This window comes from Lontra canadensis, unplaced genomic scaffold (genome assembly GCF_010015895.1).
Source record: "Lontra canadensis isolate GAN:19392208 unplaced genomic scaffold, GSC_riverotter_1.0 scaffold12, whole genome shotgun sequence".
In the NCBI taxonomy this organism is placed as follows: domain Eukaryota; kingdom Metazoa; phylum Chordata; class Mammalia; order Carnivora; family Mustelidae; genus Lontra; species Lontra canadensis.
In genome coordinates, this window is record NW_022631006.1 from 8,022,619 (window position 1) to 8,046,598 (window position 23,980).

Consider the following 23,980-nt stretch of genomic DNA (forward strand, 5'->3'; position numbering starts at 1 on the left):
GAAAAAAGAAACAAGTAAAAAAAGAAAACCAATAATGAAAAAATATAAAAAGGAAAAAAATATATATATATTAGATAAACTAGTTAAAAAACGTTAAAAAAGAAAAGGGTAAAAGTTAAAAAAAATTAGCAGAAGAAGAGAAAAAAAATTGAAAAAGAAAAAAAAATTAAATTAACTGCAAGGCTAAAGAATCATGGGGAGAAAGCCATGAGTTCCGTGCTTTGCTTTCTCCTCCTCTGGAATTCCGCTGCTCTCCTTGGTATTGAAACTGCACTCCTTGGTAGGTGAACTTGGTCCTGGCTGGGTTTCTTGTTGATCTTCTGGGGGAGGGGTCTGTTGTAGTGATTCTCAAGTGTCTTTGCCCCAGGCGGAGTTGCACTGCCCTTACCAGGGGCCGTGCTGAGTAATCCGCTCGGGTTTGCTTTCGGGAGCTTTTGTTCCCTGAGCGCTTTCCGTAGAGTTCCGGAGAACAGGAATGAAGATGGCGGCCTCCCAGTCTCCGGCCCGGAGGAGCCGAGAGTCTGGGGCCCCACTCCTCAGTGCGCCCTCAGAGAACAGCGCCCAATTTCTCCCGTCACCCTGGCCTCCGGCCACGCTCCGAGCTGACCAAGCCTGCGACCGGTTCAAGGTAACCCCGAGCTGAGAGTCACTCCTCGGCTCTGTCTCTGTAGCCGGCTTCCCCGTTCTAATACCTGCAAACTCTGTGACACTCAGACACCCCCGATCCTTCTGTGACCCTGCGGGACCTGAGGCCACGCTGACCCCGCGTGCGCTTCTCCCCGGTTAAGCCTCTGGAGCGATGTCCCTCAGCGGAACAGACTTTTAAAAGTCCTGATTTTGTGCTCTGTTGCTCCGCCGCTTGCCAGGAGCCGGCCCCTCCCCCCGCGGTCTATCTTCCCATCGCTTTGGATTCACTTCCCCGCCAGTCCTACCTTTCAGAAAGTGGTTGATTTTCTGTTTGTAGAATTGTTGTTCTTCTCTTCGATCTCCCGTTGGATTTGTAGGTGTTTGCAATCTTTAGATAAGCTATCTAGCTGATCTCCCTCTACCTGAAGTAGTCTCAGCCTGCTACTTCTCCGCCATCTTGACTCTTCCCTCCTATATTTGCATCTTAAATCCTTCTATATTTAGCATGAAATGTTTTAGAATTGGAAAAATCATAATTGCTACTTTTTTTTGCGATTAATGGAATTTTTTTTATTTCTCTTCAGCATAACAGTATTCATTGTTTTTGCACCACACCCAGTGCTCATGCAATCCGTGCCTTCTCCAATACCCACCACCTGGTTCCCCCAACCTCCCACCCCCCTCCCCTTCAAAACCCTCAGATTGTTTTTCAGAGTCCATAGTCTCTCATGGTTCACCTCCCCTTCCAATTTCCCTCAACTCCCTTCTCCTCTCCATCTCCCCTTGTCCTCCATGCTATTTGTTATGCTCCACAAGTAAGTGAAACCATATGACAATTGACTCTCTCTGCTTGACTTATTTCACTCAGCATAATCTCTTCCAGTCCCGTCCATGTTGCTACAAAAGTTGGGTATTCATCCTTTCTGATGGAGGCATAATACTCCATAGTGTATATGGACCACATCTTCCTTATCCATTCGTCTGTTGAAGGGCATCTTGGTTCTTTCCACAGTTTGGCGACCGTGGCCATTGCTGCTATAAACATTGGAGTAGAGATGGCTGTTCTTTTCACTACATCTGTATCTTTGGGGTAAATACCCAGTAGTGCAATTGCAGGGCCATAGGGAAGCTCTATTTTTAATTTCTTGAGGAATCTCCACACTGTTCTCCAAAGTGGCTACACCAACTTGCATTCCCACCAACAGTGTAAGAGGGTTCCCCTTTCTCCACATCCCCTCCAACACATGTTGTTTCCTGTCTTGCTAATTTGGCCATTCTAAGTGGTATAAGGTGGTATCTCAATGTGGTTTTAATTTGAATCTCCCTGATGGCTAGTGATGATGAACATTTTTTCATGTGTCTGATAGCCATTTGTATGTCTTCATTGGAGAAGTGTCTGTTCGTATCTTCTGCCCATTTTTTAATATGATTGTCTGTTTTGTGTGTGTTGAGTTTGAGAAGTTCTTTATAGATCCTCGATATTAACCTTTTGTCTGTACTGTCATTTGCAAATATCTTCTCCCATTCCGTGGGTTGCCTCTTTGTTTTGTTGACTGTTTCCTTTGCTGTGCAGAAGCTTTTGATCTTGATGAAGCCCCAAAAGTTCATCTTCACTTTTGTTTCCTTTGCCTTTGGAGACATATCTTGAAAGAAGTTGCTGTGGCTGATATTGAAGAAGTTACTGCCCATGTTCTCCTCTAGGATTCTGATGGATTCCTGTCTCACATTGAGGTCTTTTATCCATTTTGAGTTTATCTTTGTGTACAGTGTAAGAGAATGGTCGAGTTTCATTCTTCTACATATAGCTGTCCAGTTTTCCCAGCACCATTTATTGAATAATTGCTACTTTTGAAACACAATATTTAAGTTACCATCAATAAGAACTGTGAAATTGGTACTAAAGAGTTATTTATAGGAGAGGAGTTTCAATAGCAAATGTAGAGTTCCTCAATACCTGAATTTCAAAATAAAACATTACTAACTGCATTCAAGAATCCATTAAACACTAGTCATCCAACAAAGTGTTCTAACCCTTTTTGGGTTATTGCCATCATAATAGTTATGTAATTTGGTTCTAATGTCTAAAATATTAGCTTCTGGAGTAACTGGGTGATAGACATTAAAGAAGGCATGTGACGTGATGAGAACTGGGTGTTGCATGCAATGGATGAATCACTGAACACCACACACCTGAAATAAATAATATCGTACATGATAGCTAACTGAATTTAAATTTAAAAAAAATAATAAAACATTAGATTCCATGTACAGACAAACAATAGGACACAGCCCATCCTTGAAGGTATATGTCAAAGAACAGGGGGCTGCCCCAGTCCCAGGTTTGAGTGCACGCAGCAGGTGCCTGGGAAGCAATGTGTGCTTGCTGCGCAGAAGTACACAGCTGAGTCTTCAGGCTGGGTGTCTCTGATGTGCAGGGAGAGATGTTTGGCTGTCCTATTCAATGAAACAGTGAGTCTTTGGTCTTCTTTTGTGGCCATGCTTGAACGAATGTCTATAAGGAGCAGGGGACCTTTTCCAAGTTCTTGCTTATACCAAGGGAAGTAGTCTGAAAGACTATCTGAATAACTGCAGTTGATAACAGAGCTACTTCCCTCCTGGACACTCAGGGTAGAAGGATGCTGCTTCACATTCTCTCCCTGGCTGAGCCCCGTGCAGAAAGAAAATGTCAGAGAAAGGAGAAGAGATTCCAGGTTATTGTGCTTCAGAATTCTCTTTTTTTTCTACACAATGGGAGGAACTATGAATAAAGCCAGTCTTGACCTCTGAAGAATATCCATTAATATACTCTGCTGCCCATAAACACTCAACTCACAGTTCAGCTGCAGCCACAAGAACATCATTAAAGCTCCCATGGATGGCTTCATGGTTCCTGCCAGTTAAGCTCAGGTTCAGAATTGCAGCCTCCAGCCAGCTCAGCTACTTTTCTTATCAGGGCATGCCTTCTTTCCTGTAACAGAGTAACTTCCCACATTGTCTACCAGCCAATAAGAAAAAGACTCTGCTGCTGCCATGGTATAGTCCATCATATACACAAAAATGAACCCTCCAAATGTTCTGCATCAGCACAGGTGCACTGCCGTCTTGTGGTCACATCTCTACTGAACTCGCTGGGGAAATGCTCTTCTCTTTGCCTGTGCCTCTGAGGGACTCACATGCATCAAGCAAATTATATCTTAGATCAGTGATTAAGGGCACAGTAAGAATGTGGAGATCAAGGTTTACATGCCTGCACACTACTGAGTCACTGTTAGTAAGGTGGGAAGAGGTAGATGCTATTGCTATTTATTCAGTGATGGCCCTGGTGTACATGTTTGAAGTCAGGAAGGAATCATGATTTACTTCCTTTCTGTTCTACCAAATCCACTGTCCTCAATTGTCTATTATGGAGAAAAACCTTTTGTAAAAGGAAAATATAACCAATGATTACAGTAAGAGAGAAGATCATTTGATATTTCAAATGCCTCTGATCTCAGGCTCTGCTCCTCGTGGATGGTCTTGCCTGACCTTGTTTTTTCCAAAGGATTGACAGTACCAACAGTCACTATGGGGACTATCCCTTCAGTTAAGATGTCTATGACAAAAAGTAAAGGACCAAATCTAAGTGATAAGGGAGCAGGGATAACTTCGATCAGTTATTACTATTTCAACTATGGGAAACTTTTTACCTAATATTGCACTAATATTTATATAGAGAAAATCTGACAGTAGATTTAGTAGAATCTCAATAGAAATTCTGAGGAAACATCAAGCTGCAAACTCATAAAATATAACCATATGTAAGTTTATCCTTGAGGTGATTTCCTTTTCTCAAATCAAAATACACGGTATGTCCTCCAATGCAATTACTGACTCACAGCCTAAGGAGAATTTCCACTAAAGTATTAGCCATCCATCCTGTCATGCTTCCCACTTCCTGGCCAACACTGCTTCACATTCCATACTCCATTATATTTCTCCTAAACTCCACTACAGTGTTCTTTCCCCAAGACTCATTAATAAAGTTCTCTAGTCCTGTGAGTTTCTAGAATTATCTCTTTCTTCCAAAACCCCTTTCTCATTCCTATGAGTTTCTTGGAATCTTCTGATGACTTCTGTGAGAAAAAATTCAGGAAACCATAAATATTGTGTGTGCTAGGGTATGGTACCAACAGAAAACTGGTCCTAAAGAACTGATCAAGAGAAATGGTCTCTGGGAAACCAAGACTACCTCATTTCCAAAAATGGAAGCCCCTTTCCTGTGAATCCTACTCATGGAGCCTCTGAAATGACAAAGAATACAGTTCATCTTCCTTCTACCTGTTCTACCTTGAAAGATTTAAAGACAGCTATCAGAACATCAACTTAATATATTAATATATGTGTGTTATGAAACGTGTTTTAATGTATGGAAAACTTCTTGGTTCTGAGAATCTTCCATTCTTACACCCATTCTCCATAAAGTAAGAATTCTCACACTTCTCTGGGTAAATTTCCCTCTTCTTCAACATAGATTGTTTAGGTCAATATTTGCACTTTTTCGATTCACAGACCTGTACCCCTGGGGAAAAAATATATTATATATTTATAAAAAACAAAATTAAAAAAAATATATTTGCACTTTTTAGGCATGACACTCAGAGCTGAATTTAATGGTCTGAATATGACTTTTTTTTATAATAACACTTTTCCATTTATTAACTATTGCACAGATAAGGCCATCCCTTGTGCTAAATTTCCAGATCCTTGATTATTTCCTAGACACCTGTTTTAGCATGATCCTCGTGTTGGCCTAGAAAACCTTCATCTACCATCTTCATGGACTGCCAGCTACATAAGTCTTCCAATTCCTGTGATCTTTTTTACAGACAATGTGTGAGTTATGCACATTGTGCTCATCATGCCTTCAAGGGATGCCCACCTGGGATATTAAATATATTTGTTTTTTTTTTTTAAAGGAAAGTTCTTAGAAATACATGTAGGTGTTCACATGGTGCCATCACCTTTGGCTTACTCTTATAAAAACAGTGAGTGATGCATGAGTTTGCTGGTAAAATCACGGTGGCTCAGCCTGAGTCTCCCTTCCTGTCCAAGATCTCAGACATTTACACAAATTGGAACTCTCCTTTCAGGGTTTCAAACTGATTGGACCACAAATTTCTCAGACCCAAACCACAGAGATAAATGCCGGGGATTGCATTAGACACTTTCTCTTTACTCAGCACGATGTTCCTACAGGAAAGAGGCAGGGGAATGAATGCTAAAGAGGAAATTAGGAAACCCAGTGTCTTTCTCCTCCAGCTCATTCACTACCTAATTTTTTCATACAGTCATCTTGGAAACAGTCAAGATGTGTAAAATGAAGTTGGACTCAAGAAATTCTAAGGACCCTTTTAGCTCTTAATTTCTTCTACACTATATAACGAAGCAAATGTTTATTGGTGACTGGTTGTGTGCAATGTGGACTGGTGTCATATTGGGTGAAATTACCTGCATCATGCAACCCCAGGACCATTTTCACAACCACATGTGATCTCGTGGGTCAGAGGTTGATCCTAACCCACCCTGAGGGTGGGTTATTGTTTCTTACCTGAGATCACTATCTGGGTTTTCATTTCTTCTCTGAGATCACTAATGTATCAAGGAGAAATAAATCCAAATTAACATTGAATAAAATGGGAATTTATTCACTGAGTGGAGTCCTTTACAGGCACTGAGATGAGGGTGCACTATGACTGAACCATGGGTAAGCAGGAAGTTCTTTTGGAGTTTCAATTTCTTATAAATATCTTTTACATATTACTTATGTACTGTATGAAAAAAGAAAGAATCTCTGCAGTTGAGACAACCTAGGGGAGGTGGATGAGCTGACTAATATAGAAAGTGAGATGCACTTTTTAAAACAGCCTAATTGCTTTATGGATTCTGGCTTTCTCTTTGAATCCTTAGTTCAGAGTTTCAAAATTTCCAACGAGGGATGCCTCTACAATTTTTGAGATCATCTCAAAATGAAAACTTGGGAACATAATTCAAACACCAGGTTAAAATATATCATTAAGTAATGTTTCTATGGGAATAATTTATCTAAAATGCTTTAACTCTTCATACATATTAGTTTCATGTCTCTCAATTTCATTTTTTAAAAATTTTCTTCTTTTCAACCATCACAACCAGGTTCAAAGAAAAAGGAGACATCGTGCTGAGGTATCCTGTATACCTTCTGACCCCACACAGGTATCACCTTCCCATTATCACCTTCCCCATGACCTTTCCACAGTGGAAGACCCTATGCTGCCACATCATGTGACCCAAAGCCCATAGTTTATCTGGAGTTCCTTCTTACTGTTGTAGTTTCTATGGGTTTGAACAAATGTGTAAAATATGTATCCACCATTGCAGTATCATGGAGAGTAAGTCATTACATTAAACATACTCTGAGCTATACTGATACCTCTTATTCCCCTCAACCCTTGGCAACAACAATCTTTAACTGCCTCCAGAGTTTTCCATTTAAGTAATTTATATATAATTTATATGCTAGCTGCCAGGACCTCTGTCTTCCCAAGGTAATGGATATGGGCATCTTTGTCACTTGCTCCAAAGGTTCCATGGTAGAGCTTTTTACCAGCAAAGAGCTTTTTGGAAGAAAAAGAGCAAGAAAAGCAAGTGAAATGAGAACACTGCTAGGTCTAATTTTAGGAGGGAAAAGACACTATTACATAAATCTGAAAATGTGCAAAGTCTGCATGGGAGCAAATGCCTGCTGCATGGGAGCAAAGTGGGTGGAGGGGCTGCAGGCACAGCTGCAGTTTGGGTGCAGGCTGCAGATCACCAGGGAGCACTGTGCCTCCACCGCACACAGGTAGGTGGCTGAGTCTTCCAGTCGGGACGCCGTAATGTGGAGGGTGCTGGACTGTTCCTTAGTATTCACTGTGCAGTTTAACCTTCCACTCTGCTTCATCCCTGAAACTATGTAAAACAGTCCGGTGAGGTTGCTGCCCCCAGGATGCTGTCGAAACCACTGCACACTGTATGGACTGCTAGAAAAATTGCACTTCAGAATAGAGCTGGCTCCCTCCTGGAGGCTCAGGGCTGAAGGGGTCTGCTCCACCGTCATCCCTCTCACCCCTGTGTGGAAAGAAGAAAACAAACACAGATTATATCACTGGAGAGTCACAGATGCAGTTTGAAAATGTATAAAATATCCTAACACACGCCCCTGAGAATATAGGACTCTAGGAGCTCAGCGTCAGCTCCTCCCATCACTGTGGGTTGTGGACCACTCCCCAGGCTCCATCTGGAACGTCCCCACTCACAGCAAACCTGGAGCCACAGGAGCCCCAGCAGAACTCCCCAGGGTGTCCTCATGGTTCCTTGTCTAGTTAATAAGGTGCCTTCACCCCTACTGTGTAGAGTGTAGTCTTGGGTCCAGAGGATTTGTGTTCTTACAGTCAATCCTTCCCACCAGAATCACTGAGCACCAATCGCACCTCAGCCCTGTCATTCACAGAACTTGAGACTCCACCCACAGTGGCCCTATATCACTGCACAGGAATCTCTCCCAAACTGTGCTTGCGGGCAGTGCAGGCAGGTAGGAGGAATATTTCCAATATAGGAGTATGTAAGGTTTTTTTTTTTTTTTCTTAAAACACTTTATGTAAGAAAAGTGCAGGTTAGTGTGTGAAGAAAGGTGAATAATTCTTCTATAAGAGTCAGAGCCTATGGGGATTACCCAGAACATTGAAGAATCATAGGGAAGAATGACTCCATTCCCCAAACTGCATAGTTTGACAGACAATGTGAGCATTCAGTTATGTAAAAATGCTGATAAAGGAAAACTATCTGATAGCATCCACTCAGTACTGCAGAAGTAAATACAATTTATCAAAAGAGTTCTAGAAACCAAGACAGACGGTCACCGTCTGTAAAGAAAATGATTCCTACCAGAATGTGGTCAGTGAAAAATAGGATGTAGTGCTTAGAGTCCTCTCTGATATAATTTCCACCTCTCCAACTCTCCTGTACTACTGCTAGACACCATGCTCACCCACAGAGCTCAGTCTGACCAGCCACACGTTGCAGGCCAAAGTCAATATTGTCCTCTTCCTTTCCTTTTCTTTTTGTTCCTTATTGTTTCCTCTCTTCATTTTTGTTTCCTTCCACTCTCAGCACATGAAAAGGTAGGATATGTGGGTATTGAAATAGTTTCAAGGCCAGTAAATTTGGGTGATTTTATTCATAACAATTGACAGCATATAATGGGATATTTTCTGTTGAGTTTCCATACTCATAAAGCCCAGAAATATTCCTATCCTGGTACCTGTGAAGAATTATCTGCATAATGGATTTCTAGAGACATAGCCTCCAGATGTCTGAAGTTGATATGCAATGGCAGAACTGAAAACCTGAGAGGGTCTTTACAAAAAACCCTGTCCTCTCTCTTCCCTATCTTTGCTATCTTTAAGTGGATTGGCTCACATGATTTCTGTTCTGTGTATCTATTCAACCTTCCACCCATCATGAAGTCTGGTTTCTCTTAAGGTCTAGAGTGCCCCCTAGAGGAATGAATCTGGTGGCAAAGACCTCTTAGAACAAGCCACTCAGCAGACTCAAATCCCCAGCCCCTTTCATTCCAATCTATCTGGTGAAGGAAATGCAGATTGTCAGAAAAGAAGATAACTGCTTAGTTTGAATGGGTATTACAGGTAAACCAAATCCTACTTTTAAAATGAAATTGCCTGGAAATTGAGATCAGAAAATAAATTTCATATATTTCACTTTGTGTTATTTTATTTCTTTACCTGAGTTCAAAAGAAATCCATAAGTATTCATTGAGCTTTTTCAAAGGGGTAATTTCCTAGATGCTCAGAATATATAAAGTGTAGTAGAATATTCTTCAGCCATCAAAAGATGAAACTCTGCCATTTGCAATGACATGGATGGAGCTAGAGAATATAACTCTGAGGGAAATAAGTCAGTCAGAGAAAGACAACTACCATATGATGTCACTCTAGTGGAATTTAAGAAACAAACCACACAAGCAAGGGGGAAAAATAGGACAAAAATAAATCAATTGGACAACTCAATTAAACAGAACTAACTAATGGTTACCAGAAGGATAGGGTTGGGAGATGGGTTCAATAGGTGAGGGGATGAAGGAGTGTCCTTTTCCTGATAAGCACGGGTGATCTGTGGAAGTTTTGCATCATTATATATACACTTGAAACTAATATAACGTTGTATGTTAACTAACTGGAAATAAAATTAAAACGAACATATGTAAATAAAATATACAAAAGAGGAACACATACAAGTTTACCATCTACAGGGGAAGACAAAAATGTATATAATTATAATAGAGTCAAAGAATAGGACACTAAGTGAAGTGAAAACTAAAAACTATGTGACCCCAGAGAAATACGTATAGTCTAGGCCGATGGACATAATGTTATGAAAAAGGTGGTGATCTCTCCCTTCCCCTTTTTGGTGACAAGAAGGGAGGAAAATACAGAGAAGCCTTTATGATGGCCTTTATGATTCTCATTACTTTTAACAATAGGAGAAATTTGTGAATATGTGAATTATTAAAAGTAATAAAACATTACCCATAGAGTAAAATCCTTTTTGACTACCATTCTCAATTCTGACCCTTTCATCACTTGTTACCTTATTTCTTTGTTCATCTTGGCAATTTGGCGTTGATGCTTCCAGATGTTTTACTAGATTTGAATCAACAGAAAATATACAGCATTTTATTTAGACTTTATTATAATATAAATATATATTTGGGGTATACCTTTCTTGTTTATAACCTCAATAGTAAATCTTGTAGGTCTTATTACATTAACCCATATACATCCTTTGTTCCATTATATTCCATATTGTGGATATACTTCCATTTATGCATCCTTTCCTCTATTGATTAAAGGCTAAGATGACTTATTTAACCTAGGAAATACTACACTACAATAAACCTTATAAACATTCCTCACATGAACACATGTTTTTCTAGGAACAGAGACTAGGAGGAAATGAAGGAATAAGCCCTGAGGCTGGCAGGTGAAAATTACTCCAGGTGGAGGAAAGTCAGGGACAAAGGGCTTGAAGAAGAATGAAGAGAATTCATGTTCTCATTATTGTGTTGGAAGATTTTCATTTTCTATGTTTTCTTTAATGTGCTTTAAAACTGGAGCTTATCAGCTCATTTGATAAACTCTTTCTGAAATTATGTCCTGATATAGAGATAGTGTATAGTTTGCTTCAATCAGCCACTATTTTCCTAATATACTAAATCAGCAAGAGAAAAAGCACACCCAAGGAGAAGCCATGGTATATACAAGGAAAAATATTACAGAATAAAATTAGACATAGAAAAAATGTACACACTTGCACATGTACATACACATACAGTTTGAGGATATTTTCAGTGAAACAGAAAGGTACTTTACTTTACCCAAATCAGCAGAAAAAAAAAAAAAGAGAAAATTCTATCAGTGCAACATAAAAGGAAAGAAAAGAAAGAAGCAAAAGCATATGGAGCAAAACCAAAATATTAGAAATAAGTTCAAATATATCAATAATCAAAACATAGATAAAAAGGAATGATTGAATTGAATCAAAACTTAAACTTATTGTTCCATAGACACAATGGAATATTACACAACCATCAAAAAATTTGAAATCTTGCCATTTGCAATGACATGGTTGGAACTAGAAGGTATTATGCTAAATGAAATAACTCAATCAGAGAAAGACAATTGTCTTATGATCTCACTGATATGAGGAATATAAGAAACAAGGCAAAGAATCATCAGGGAAGAGAGGAAAAGATAAAACAAGATGAAGCCAGAGAGGGAGACAAACCATAAGAGACTCATAATCATAGACAACAAACTGAGGGTTGCTGGAGGGGAGTGGGGTGGAGAGATGGGTTAACAGGGTGATGGGCATCAAAGAGGCCACATGATCTAATGAGCGCTGGGTGTTATATAAGACTGATGAATCCCTGACCTGTACCTCTGAAACTAATAATACATTATATGTTAGTTAATTGAATTTAAATAGTTTAAAAATCAAATATAATAAAATAAAATGTTGGTACTAGCCACAAATTTAAGGTGGCAGATAAAAAGCAAATACTTTAAATGTGTAATTTTCTAGTTCCTTTTTAATGATGACTATCTCAATATATTTGCCTCTACATTTACAATAAATTCCCTGTTACCATCCGTACTTTAAAGATCAAAAAAAATTGAATGCTATTTTCAAAAACACAAAATGAAGCTGTGGTCGAGGATGTGAAGAGATTGGAACACTTGTTCACTGTTGGAGGCAATGCACAATGCTGTAACCATAGAAAACAGTATAGAAGTTCTTCAAAAAGTATAAAATAGAACTACCATATGATCCAGTAATCCCACTTCTGAGTATTTATCAAAAAGAATTGAAATCAACACACAAATGTTTATAGCACCTTTATTCATAATTGCCAAAACATGAAAGCAACCAAGACATCCTTCAGTAGAAGAAAGAGTAAGTAAACTACGGTACAGCCAGACAAGGGAATCTTATTCAGTGCTGAAAAGAAGTGAGCTATCGAGTCATGGAAAGACATGGAGGAAAAGTATGTGCATATTTTCCTCTTTTTTTTTTAAGATTTTATTTCTTTATTTGACAGAGAGAGCAAGTACAAGCAGGGGGAGCAACAGGCAGTGGGAAGGGAGAAGCAGGCTCCCTGCTGAGCAGAGAACCCGACCCGGGACTTGATCTCAGGACTCTGGGATCATGAGCTGAGCTAAAGGCAGATGGCTAATCCACTGAGCTACCCAGGGGCCCTACATGCATACTTCAAAGAGAAATAAGCTAATCTGAAAAGGTTGCACTCTGTTTGACACCCAAAACACGACATTCTGGAAGAAGAAAACTATGGAGACCGTAAAAAGACCAGTGGTTGCTGGGAATTAGAGGCAGGAACAGAAGAACATCTTTAAGTAAAGGAAAGTTGAACTGGTGAGCAAAAATCAAAAAGTTCTGTAATGCACAATATTTGGGGAAAATGTTTTATGTCCTCTTCTCAATTCCTCAAAAACCAAAATCCCATTTTCTGCTGGGTTTAGAAGATGATCGTTGTTTCTTATAGGGTCGTGGATGCACAGCTGTTCTGTGACTAGGAAAATTGCTCGCTGGGTCCACATATTTTACTTCCCTCCACCTCAATACCTTCAATATATGCAAACACATCCACGCAACCACCCATGCACCAACGTGGGCAACAACATCTTCCTCAATTACCCAAAAGCATGTGGTGCTTCTTTTCCCTGACCCTTTCCAGAGGGCACAGCATGCACTGAGGTGCTTTCACAGTAGGCCCAGGTATCCTCTTATCTAGTCTTTCCTGCAAGTGTGCCCCTATTCATAAACAGCCTATTTTCTAAAAGTGGTTGATGTCACTGTCTGCTGATAGCTTCTTTCTTGTTTCTCTTTGTTTTTGTGGATTTCTGCCCTTCGGAGTATCTCCACTATCTTTTTAAAACAGTTTTAGAGAAATTGAGAGATAAATGGTATTATTAATCTATAACTTTTTTTCCATAGAGATTTTAAGTACACTCAACACACAACATGGGTCTCAAATTTATGACTTTGAGATCCAGAGTCCCAGCTCTACCTACAGAGCCAGTCAGGTACCCCTAGTCTACAATGTTTATCTAAAAGCCTGAGAAACATTTCTATTGTATACCCTCTTGAATTATTTAAAGTACATTTTCACATCTTTTATATTTATAGAGGTATGAAGAAAAGTTTATATTTTAAACCAATTACATAAAAAAATTAATTTAAACTGGGACACCTGGGTGGCTCAGTTGGTTAAGCAGCTGCCTTCGGCTCAGGTCATGATCCCAGCGTCCTGGGATCGAGTCCCACATCAGGCTCCTTGCTCTGCAGGGAGCCTGCTTCTCCCTCTGCCTCTGCCTGCCGTTCTGTCTGCCTGTGCTCTCTCTCTCTCTCTCTCATAAATAAATAAAATCTTTAAAAAAAAATTAATTTAAACCAAGAATATATGACTAATATATAAGGAAATGTATTAATATTCTGATCATAGCTCATTCATAAAATCTACTGATAAGGGGATTATTAAATTTAATAATTTAATTATTAAATTAAAGGTCATAGGATGCCTGGGTGATTCAGTAGGTCGTTTAAATGACTGGCTCTTGGTTTTTGCTCAGGCCATGATCAGTTCATGAGATCAAGTTCCATGTCAGGCTCCATGCTTTTTGAGGAATATGCTTGAGATTCTCTCTCCCTCTCTCTCTGTCCCTCCCACTGATGACTCTTAACCCATAATCAGAACGATAGACCTGAGAGGTGAGGATTGTTGTCCTTCAGACTTCCAAGGGCAACCTGAAGACTGACATGTGCCTCATGAAGTCAGGAATGAAGCAGATGGGTGACTTCAGGAGTATTCTGGCCAACATGCAACCATTACAAAGGTTTGGGGCTGAAACTTTCCCATCACCTCTCCTGCCATACTCTGTCAGGAAGACGTTGAGCATCATGACCTTCTTGGTCACACTGTTTCTAAAACTGTCATAAGATTGGGCGCCTGGGTGGCTCAGTGGGTTAAAGCCTCTGCCTTCGGCTCAGATCATGATCTCAGGGTCCTGGGATCGAGGCCCGCATTGAGCTCTCTTCTCAGTGGAGAGCCTGCTTCACCATCTCTCTCTATCTGCCTCTCTGCCTACTTGTGATTTCTGTCTGTCAAATAAATAAATAAATCTTTAATAAATAAATAAATAAATAAAACTATCATAAGACACAGGAACTCCCACCAGGGTGCAATGAACAACTTGTGGGGCTGGATGTTCACTCCAAGAATTTAGCACAAGACCACTTCATTTTTATGTGGTTTTACCTTAAATTAGTTACACCCTGACTGAGGAACTCTTGGCATCAAACTGCTTTCAGTGTCACTAAGGAACACCTGGATTTGGGGAATGTTACTTCTGTTTCCTAAGCTCTAGTTGTCTGTATGATTTTTGAATCAACCAGACACTGAAGGACAAACAACCACAGACTGTGCTGGAACCAGAATGGATCAGGCAGAGATGCTCAGCTTCCTGGATCCTGGTCTGCTCTGAGTTTGTGCTCAGCTCCCCCTACAGTCTCTGTCACCGTGTCACTCAGGGCACAGTAGTACACAGCTGAATCTGAGGCATGAACCGAGCCTTTCTCCAAGTGGAAGGATTTCAATTTGCTGTCAAAGGTGGCTTCAAATCCTTTGTTGCTTCCCTTCTCCTTGCCCCTCAAGGCTTTCAGGAGGAGCTGTAGACCTTCACCAGGATACTGGACATACCAGAAAAGAGTAAGGGACCCTGATGCTGAATAAGTGCAGTTCACAGTCAGGGAAGCCTCTTCTAAGAGGGTGACTTGGCCTTCTGTCTGAGTCACTGAGTCTCCACAGGTTTGTTCTGAGGAAAGAGAAAAGAGATCTATGTCACCTTGGGCATAAAACTCATGGATAAATAATAGTTAAAGGTTTTGCTGACGTCATGGAAGAAAGAATCCAAATTTTAAGAGGAATGGTACTTACCAAGCATTAAGAGTACCACAGTCACGAATCCTGGAGAACACTTCATCTCTGGAGCATCACCTAAATAATGTTCTTCATCTTACCTTGGAGAAGGTTGGAGTGACAGAAATGATCAGCGGCCGCCCACATCTCACACAGGCATTGTGACTGTGGCTGGAAGCTGCACCCTCTGGTGGACAGGGACTGAAATGCGCGCATGTTGCCCAGAATCCTCCCCAAGGCAGCCATCTGTTTCACCCTTGACCTCATGAGGCCCATGTCAGTCTTCAGGTGGCCCTGGGAAGCTTGAACAACAGCAATTATGTCTGTTTAGTTCTTAAGATACTGCCTGATATGGAAGTTCTTTTACACAGCATCCCGGGGTATTTCTGTGGCTGGGAGGGTAACAAAACTTCTTAAAGCATCTTACTACAGTACTTCATATTCTCATATGTCCATGTAGACCAGTCCAACACCCACTGACTGCCAGAAATGGGGTTCAAGTTGAATATGGAAAAAGTAAGAGGAAGTCAAGTCATTAGTGACTGATTCTGTGTTTTGGGCACTTTACCCCAATATTTAGAATGTACAACTGTGACTGTCATTTTTTATGTACTCTCTAAATGTTTTCTAAATCAAACAAAAATAATGAACAAATGACCTTTAATTGAAATACTGTGTTGACTTATTCCTAAACTATTAGCCATTGCTAGAAATACTGTTTTTTAATAAAAGTTTTCAGAAGTCACACTATTTGTTAGTCAACCATTTTAATAGTCAAATATTACTGATTTTCAGAATCATTAAAAAGTGAAAAATAGCAAATATAGACAGAAAAAACATCATACATGGAGTCATCAAATTCCTATAGAATCATCTGAAATTAAGTTTTCAATATTTTGTTGGCTCCAACATCAGGTGACTAGTGTATATGAATTAAGCAAAAAATATCAATTCTACTCTTAACAGGTTTAGCCTTAAGGATGCTTTCTATTACCATCCATCTGTCACATTCTGTTGCCAAACATTAATCAAATAATTTTTCCAACAAGGTAAGAAATCAGGACTATCAGGAAAAAGTTCTAGAAAGGGACACATCTTCTATAAAGCTCTGTAAACATTTATCTCTAGACGCATAGATGGAAGCTTAGCCCAAGCTATATCCTGGAGGCCACTCTCCAGAGATTCAGATCAAGGAGGTTCATGATTCCAGAGCCAACATGGAAACACTTTCCCAAATGCAGAGGGAAGTAAGAAATTCTGGCCTGGATACTGTTTGGGTTCATGTGTCCCTTCGCTTCCCCTCCACCTCCCAAATCACATTGTCAGTCCTGCCACGGAAGTATACTAGAAAGGAATGTGGGACAAACCACAGCAAAGTTGTATCCAGATATGCAGGGGAAATCCCAAAAAGTTAGAATGATAATGATTGAAAATAAATGTGGGGCACCAGGGGGGGGCTCAGCTGGTAGAGCTTTAGGCTCTTGGTTATGACTGGGGTCATGATCTCAGGATCAGAACCCTGAATGGGCCTCTGTACTCATTCGGAGTCTGCTTTCTCTGTGTCTCTCTCTTAGTCTCTATCACTCTATCATTCTCTCTAAAATAAATAAATAAATAAATAAATAAATAAATAAATAAATAAATCAAATCTTTTTTAAAAAGGAAAATAAACAATATAGCACATGGATGCAGAAAGTCATTATCTGTAACTTTAGTTTTTTAAACAGTTCATTATTTTTTTTATTTATCAGAGACAGAGAGAGCACAAGCAGGGGGAGGGAGGCAGAGGGAGAAGCAGACTCCCTGCTGAGCAAGGAGCCTCATGCAGGACTCAGTGCTAACCCTGGGATCATGACATTAGCCAAAAGCCGACAATTAACAGACTGAGCCACCCAGGCATCCCTATCCATAACTTTAGAAAAAACATTCAGGCCAATGAAAACCAAAGGAGAAAACTCACATGGAGGACTTGCACGTCATTGAGGGAAGATACTGCATAGGAAATATGGATACTTAATGGCTTTTATTGATGCATATTTTACATTAAAATAAGCTGCACCAATTAGACAATTCTATATAATTTGACATTTGTATTTGTGAAGCACTCACCACATTCGAGATAATGAACATATGCATCATTCCAAAAGTTTCCTCATGTCTCTTGGCAACCCCTCTCTCAACCCTCACCACTCCCATTTCCAGGGAACGCTTCTGTCATGCTTTAGTCTGTATAATTTATAATTTCGAATTATGGAATTATATGTACTCTTTATCTGGCACTTCACAATATAATTATTTAAAAAATTCTTCCATAGTCATAACTATCAAGAGTTTGTTTCCTGGGGTACCTGGGTGGCTCAGTGGGTTAAAGCCTCTGCCTATGGCTCCGGTCTTGATCCCAGGGTCCAGGGATCAAGCCCCGCATAGGGCTCTCTGCTCAGCGGGGAACCTGCTTCCCCCTTTCTCTCTGCCTGGCTCTCTGCCTACTTGTCATCTCCATCGGTCAAATAAATAAATTAAATCTTTTTGTAAAAAAGGTTTTGTTTCTTTCTGTTGCTGTGTAGTATCTCATCCTATGCCTATAAAACAGTTTGTCTGTTTACCTGTAGCAGGCCATATAGAATAGTCCCAGCGGATTATTACAAACAAAACTGCTATGAACATTTGCATATAAGATTTTTTTTATAGACCTATTCTTTCCTTTCTCCTGGGCCCATATCTGGGAGTAGAATGGCTGGATCACATGGTAGATGTACATTTGACTTTCTTAAAACAATTTGTTCTAGTAGTTTCTTTCATTTTGTTTTGTAGATTCCCTTACATTTTCTGTACAAATATGCTTTCTGGTAATAGAGAGAAGTTCACTTCTTCCCTTCCAAACTGTATGGCTTTTGTTTCTTCTTCTTGCCTTATTACATTGGCTTGAACCTCTACTTCAATATTAAATACAAGTGGTGGAGCCAAAACTTTCCCCTTATTTCTGAAAGTAAGGGGAAAGCAATTAAGCTTTCACCATCAAGTGTGACATTTAATGTAGACTTTTTGTTAAGCCCTCTTTTAAGGTGAGGAAATTCCCTTCAATTTTGTGTAATTTGCTGGGAGTTTTAATCAGGGATGGATCTGAATTTTGTCAAATGCTTTTTCTGTACCTATTAAGATTATCCTCCTGGGGAACCTGGGTGGCTCAGTTGGTTAAGCGACTGCCTTTGGCTCAGGTCAGGATCCCGGAGTCCCGGGATCGAGTCCTACATCAGGTTCCCAGCTCCATGGGGATTCTGCTTTTCCCTCTGACCTTCTCTGTTCTCATGCTCTCTCTCACTCTCTCTCTCTCTCAAGTAAATAAATAAAATCTTTAAAAAAAAATTATTCCTCCTAAATTGCTCATCTGCTACTTGTCAATCTCTCTGGGTATATTATTGATAAATTGTCACAACAAAATACTAATAATACTACTATTAATAAATTTACTGCTAATAATAAATTTACAATAATAAATTTACAAATAATGAAACAAAGCTCAGGTATCAAGAAAGTTCATGGCAAAGCTAATGGATTACAACACAGAGCTGGGATAGCAAAAGCCTACTACTTCCTTTTGACAGTATAGATTGTCAAATTTCAGAGAAAGATAGCGGGTAGCAAAAGACTTCTTCCTAAGCCTTTGAAATATTTTATGAGAGTCTTTTACAGGCTCTTTATTTATGCAACTGGAACTACTAAAAAACAATTCAATAATTGCAAGTTTGGATTTTTACCAAATGAGGAAAGAAATAATGGATACTCAAACAGCTATCCAGCAGCTGACCAGTGAGTAGTGGCTTCACCATTCCATCCAGACCAATTATTCATACCTGAAAGAAGCAATGCACTGTAGCAAGAGTGACAAACTCCTCTAGGATTTTCTGATTCACCAATATACTAGAGCTCCATTCACGACTAGTGATCACTCTGTTTTTCTGTTCCTTGAAACTTGTTTGTGATACTGCAGTCTACAGCATAGTTTTTCCAAACCAATATAAATGTGTCTAAATTTTTTAAAATAGAATTACCTTATGACCCAGCAATCCACTTCTGATATATACTCAAAAATTGAAAGAATTTGGATATTACTGTAAATCTTGAGATGTTTTTGAATTCCAGTTTCTACCAAAAAGTGGAAGCAACCCAAAAGTCCATCAACAGATAGACATAGATAAATAAAATGGTATATTACATACACAGGAATATTGTTCAACCTTAAAAAGTAAAGAAATTCTAACACACGATGCAAGTGGATGCATCATGGGGACAGTATGTCAAATGAAATTTTGGAAAATGATCAATACTGCATAATCCCACTTCTATGAGAGATAAAGAGCTCCAGCTCAAGGAAGGAGAATGCAGAATAGTAGTTGTGAAGGAGTGGAGGAATGGAATAAAGGCAAGTTATTGTTTAATGAGTACAAATATTCAGTTTTTCAAGATGCCAAGATTCTAGAAACGAAAGGTGCTGCTGATTGAACAATGTAAGTGTATTTCATACACTCAAAATATTCTCAAATGGTAAAAATGAATGTGAAAATGGTCAGATTCTCTAATTAAAGAAACTTGAGGAGATACTTAAGATTTCTACTCTAAAAATCTGCCTTCCAAACATATATAAGAAGGTGTTAGATGCAAAACCAATTATCAACTACCTATTACCAGAGTGGTATTTTCTTAGAGTGAGTTGACAACTTGGATGAAATTTCTTGTCTTCTGAAAATCAGTGAGTAGCAACCTTCAGTGGATTTTGCTGGTTGTAAGAATCCTGATGAATAAGGAGAATCATTGCCCCACTGCTGGGCTGTTTGTACCACAAGAGACTATAACGTGGTTCATCGGTGTTATATGTGCATTCCAGAGTGACAGTCCCCTTCTCCTGCACTAACATTGCTGGTTGGGTTTGAGTTACCTTCTGGGCAATACTGGATCCTGAAGGAAATAAAACACAGAATCAGAGACTTCTGGAATACATGATGTGGCACAAAGAACTTCTGTTTTACACACTGTCATCCCTCCTTCCCAAGGTTCCCACAAGATCCTGCCTATCTCTCTGGATTTTAAGTCATAGAGGAGACACATTCCTACAGGGACCATCCTTATCTAGTCACACGGAAGCCATGACCACCTTGAGAAGGTTGGAGAGCAACATGTTTGAGTTCTCCCACTAAAAGGAAAATCTTCTTCCTCTTCAACTTCAGGGCTCAGCACTGTGAGAAGAACCTGACTGGGTGAGGGAAAGATTGCTGGTTTTGTGCTGCTGTGGCCCCAGAACGGGAAACAGGGGTTTCCTGGTATAGCAAGTTGTGTGGGTCCTGTCATAATTCTCTGTGTTCTAGCTGAGAGACTCATTACCCCAAATCCATTTGCATTTGGCAACTTTTTCTTATTTAAATTCAGTTAGCCAACACATAGTACCTCACTAGTTTCAGATGTAGTGTTCAACAACTCATCAGTTGCGGACAGCACCCAGTGGGCATTAAGCAACTTGAACTAAAAACATTACAACTGAAAATAAACATAAGTAAAATTTATATTGAAATGAGGATTGTGGATCAATGGTTTAGCGAACTGTGATATGTTTATTCATTGCATCTGTGATAAAAGTGGGTGGATGGCATTTACTGAAAATATGACAGGTAGGGCTCACTCTGGAAGCACATATACTAAAATTAGAATGATACAGAGAAAAATCAGCATGACCCTTGTGCAAGAATGACATGCAAATTCCTGAAGCATTCCATAATTTTAAAAAACTGCTTGTAATTAATTATGTAAACCACATAAAATGTAAGAATTATGGAAAAAGAGTTGTAAGAGTCATGTATGTTCACACTGTGTGATTTATTTAAGGTAGAAGTAAATCACACTATGATAAGAAGGCAAAGCATTTAGACTAATCACTGTAGCTCTTTCAATGTACCTATTGTTATGCCAGTGTTCCTCCTCACTACCTATGTCTGTTCAGATGCCTATGTTGGAGCCAAAAGCAGAAAAATCTTATCATTCTCTGCTGAAGGGTTCAAGCTGCGGCCCTCAGACAATAGATCCACTCACCAAGTTCTCCTTCTCATTGTTTTGTCTCCACAGCTCAGCTCAGCTCTGTTCAGAAAGGCCAGAATGGACACCAAATTTTGGTCATAAGTTATCAGTCATTTGAATTTATGTGTTTTCCTTGCCTCAGCTGAACCACAGTAAGCTTCCAAGCATCATATGCTCAGTTCTGAGACCCAAGGTGACCACGCCATCTACTCGTATTCTTCCTTCTGCCTCAATACCCTCAACACACACATAGACACATGCTCACCTGTGCACACACACGTGTGTGTACCAACATGGGCAATGTGTATTCCTCAATTATCTAAAAATACGTGGTGCTCCTTTTCCCCAACCCCTTCTGGAGGGCAGAGCACACACTGAGGTGCTTCTACACCAGGACTAGGGTTCTCTTTATTTAGTCTCTCATACAAGTTCGCCCCTATCCATATACAGCTCATTATCTAAATTATTGATGGCACAGTCTGCTGATAGGTTCTTTCCTGTTTCGCTTTCTGTTTTCAGCTTTCTGCCCTTTAGGATAGATTTGCTAAAGTTCTAAAAGAGTATTAGAGGGGCTTGGGTGGCTCATTCAGTTAAGCTTCTAAGTTCAGTTCAGATCATGATCTCAGTGTCCTAGGATCCAGCCCGCTGTTGGGCTCACTGCTCAGTGGGAAGTGTGCTTCTCCCTCCCCCTTCTCCCTTTGCTTGTGCTCATGCACTCTCTCCATCAAATAAAGAAATAGTTGATTTCAAAAAAAGAGTATTAAAGAAATCAAGACATAAACATGTAATCGACCGTTAGTTTTTATTTATTTTTCTTTTTAAGATTTCAATTTTAAGTAATCTCTACCCAAAATGGGCTCAAACTTACAACCTGGAGAACCAGAATTCCAGCTAAAACCAGAGTCATCCACGCACCCCGAGTCTACCATGTTTCTCAGAAGTCTAAGAAAACTCTTATTTTATATCCTTTGAATACTTCAAAGTACATGTTCACATACATTTATATTTACAGAGGTTTAAATATAAAATATTCATTTTAAACCAATTAAATAAAAATTAACTAACCAAGAATATTTAACAAATATGTAAGGGAATATATTAATATTCTGATCATAGCTCATTTGTAAACTCTGCAAATAAGGAGAGAGTAATTAAAGAAGACTGAAATAATACTGGCAAAGTCTTGCACTGCAAAATAGACATTGCTTTTTCTATTATTTTTTGCACATCTTCACTCTCTCCCATACATTTTCCCAATCCCATGATTTGTGGCTCTCTCTGAGAAGTTGCAAAACAAGAGTTAGAGAAATCAATAGGATTTCCCTCCCAGTGTCACCTCTCTATATCGTTAGGAAACGTCAATGCAAGAACATTTTTTCTCACCATATTTCCAGGGCACTGAAAGCTATCTCCCTTGAGTTCTTACTGTCAGAAAGTCAACTTATCTATTTAATTGCCCAAGACATAAAATACTTCCTCCATTCTGTTTCTGCCCCCCAAGCCTTCAAGTCAAGTATCATCTTGAGTCTATCACCTGATTTACTAGAAAAAAAAGCAGGGCAGAGGTCCCTGGCCTCTCTTTTCCTCGGTCAGGTTCATGTGTTCCTCCTCCTTTCTTCCCTTCCCTTCTTTCTCTATTAAAACCTAGTTTGGCACTGATGATCTCCATCACCTCTCCTGCCATACTCTGTCAGGAAGACATTAGGCATCACCACCCTCTCAGGCACACCGTGTGTCTCTAAAAGTGTCATAGACACAGAAACACCTGCCAGGGTGAACAACTTGTGGGGCTGGACGTTCACTGAAAGGATGACCACAAGACCACTTCATTGTTTTGTGACTCTACCTTGAAATTACTTACACTCTGGCTGAGGAACTCTTGGCATCAAACTGTTTTCAGTGTCACTAAGGAACACTTGCAGTTGGGGAATGTTCTTCTGGCTCCTATGCTCTTGTTCTCTACATGATTTTCTATCAACCCGACACTGAGGGACAAACAACCACAGACTGTGCTGGAACCAGAAGAATCAGGCAGAGACTCTCAGCTTCCAGGCCCCTGTTCTGCTCAGAGTTTGTGTTCAGCTCCCCCTACAGTCCCTATCACTGTGTCACTCAGGGCACAGTAGTACACAGCTGAATCTGAGGCTTTCACTGAGCGTTTCTCCAAGTGAAAGGATTTCAATTTGTTGTCGTAGGTGGCTTCAAATCCTTTGTTGCTTCCTTTCTCCTTGTCCTTCAAGGCTTTCAAGAGGAGCTCTAGACCTTCTCCTGGATACTGGACATACCAGAAAAGGGCAGGGTACCCTGATGCTGAATAAGTACAACTCATAGTCAGGAAAGCCTCTTCTAAGAGGGTCACTTGTCCTTCCGTCCGAGTCACTGGGTCTCCATGGGTTTCTCCTGAGGAAAAAGAAAAGAGACCTGTGTCACCTTGGGCATGAAGCTCTTGAATAAATTATAGTTAAACTTTTTACTGATACAAAAGAAAAAGAATCCAAATTTTAATAATCATTTTACTTACCAAGCATTAAGAGTACCACAGTCACAAAGCCTGGAGAACACTTCATCTCTGGAGTGTCACCTAAATAATGTTCTTCATTCTTACCATGAAGCAAGTTTGGAGTGACAGAGAAATGATCAGTGGAAGCCCACATTTCACACAGGAAATGTGATTGTGGTAGGAAGCTGCACCCCCTGGTGGACAGGGGCTGAAATGGGTGT

General features: G+C 39.8%; 1 non-coding gene and 2 gene segments (V, D, J or C); 1 reads left to right on the forward strand and 2 right to left on the reverse strand.

Annotated features, from left to right (window-relative positions):
* The window catches only part of LOC116867384, a 15,252-nt gene extending 11,683 nt beyond the window's left edge, over positions 1-3,569 (reverse strand). The window contains 1 exon segment of the V gene segment in view: positions 3,461-3,569. Coding sequence covers positions 3,461-3,512 — 52 coding nt within the window.
* Positions 3,570-7,339: 3,770 nt separating this feature from the next.
* LOC116867385 lies at positions 7,340-7,992 on the reverse strand. The segment is given in 2 exon segments: positions 7,340-7,752; positions 7,941-7,992. Coding segments are annotated over 2 exon segments (465 nt in total).
* Positions 7,993-20,859: 12,867 nt separating this feature from the next.
* On the forward strand, positions 20,860-20,967 carry LOC116867574. The gene has a single exon (XR_004382622.1). It is a non-coding gene; the product is annotated as a U6 spliceosomal RNA (small nuclear RNA).
* The last annotated feature ends 3,013 nt before the right edge of the window (positions 20,968-23,980 follow it).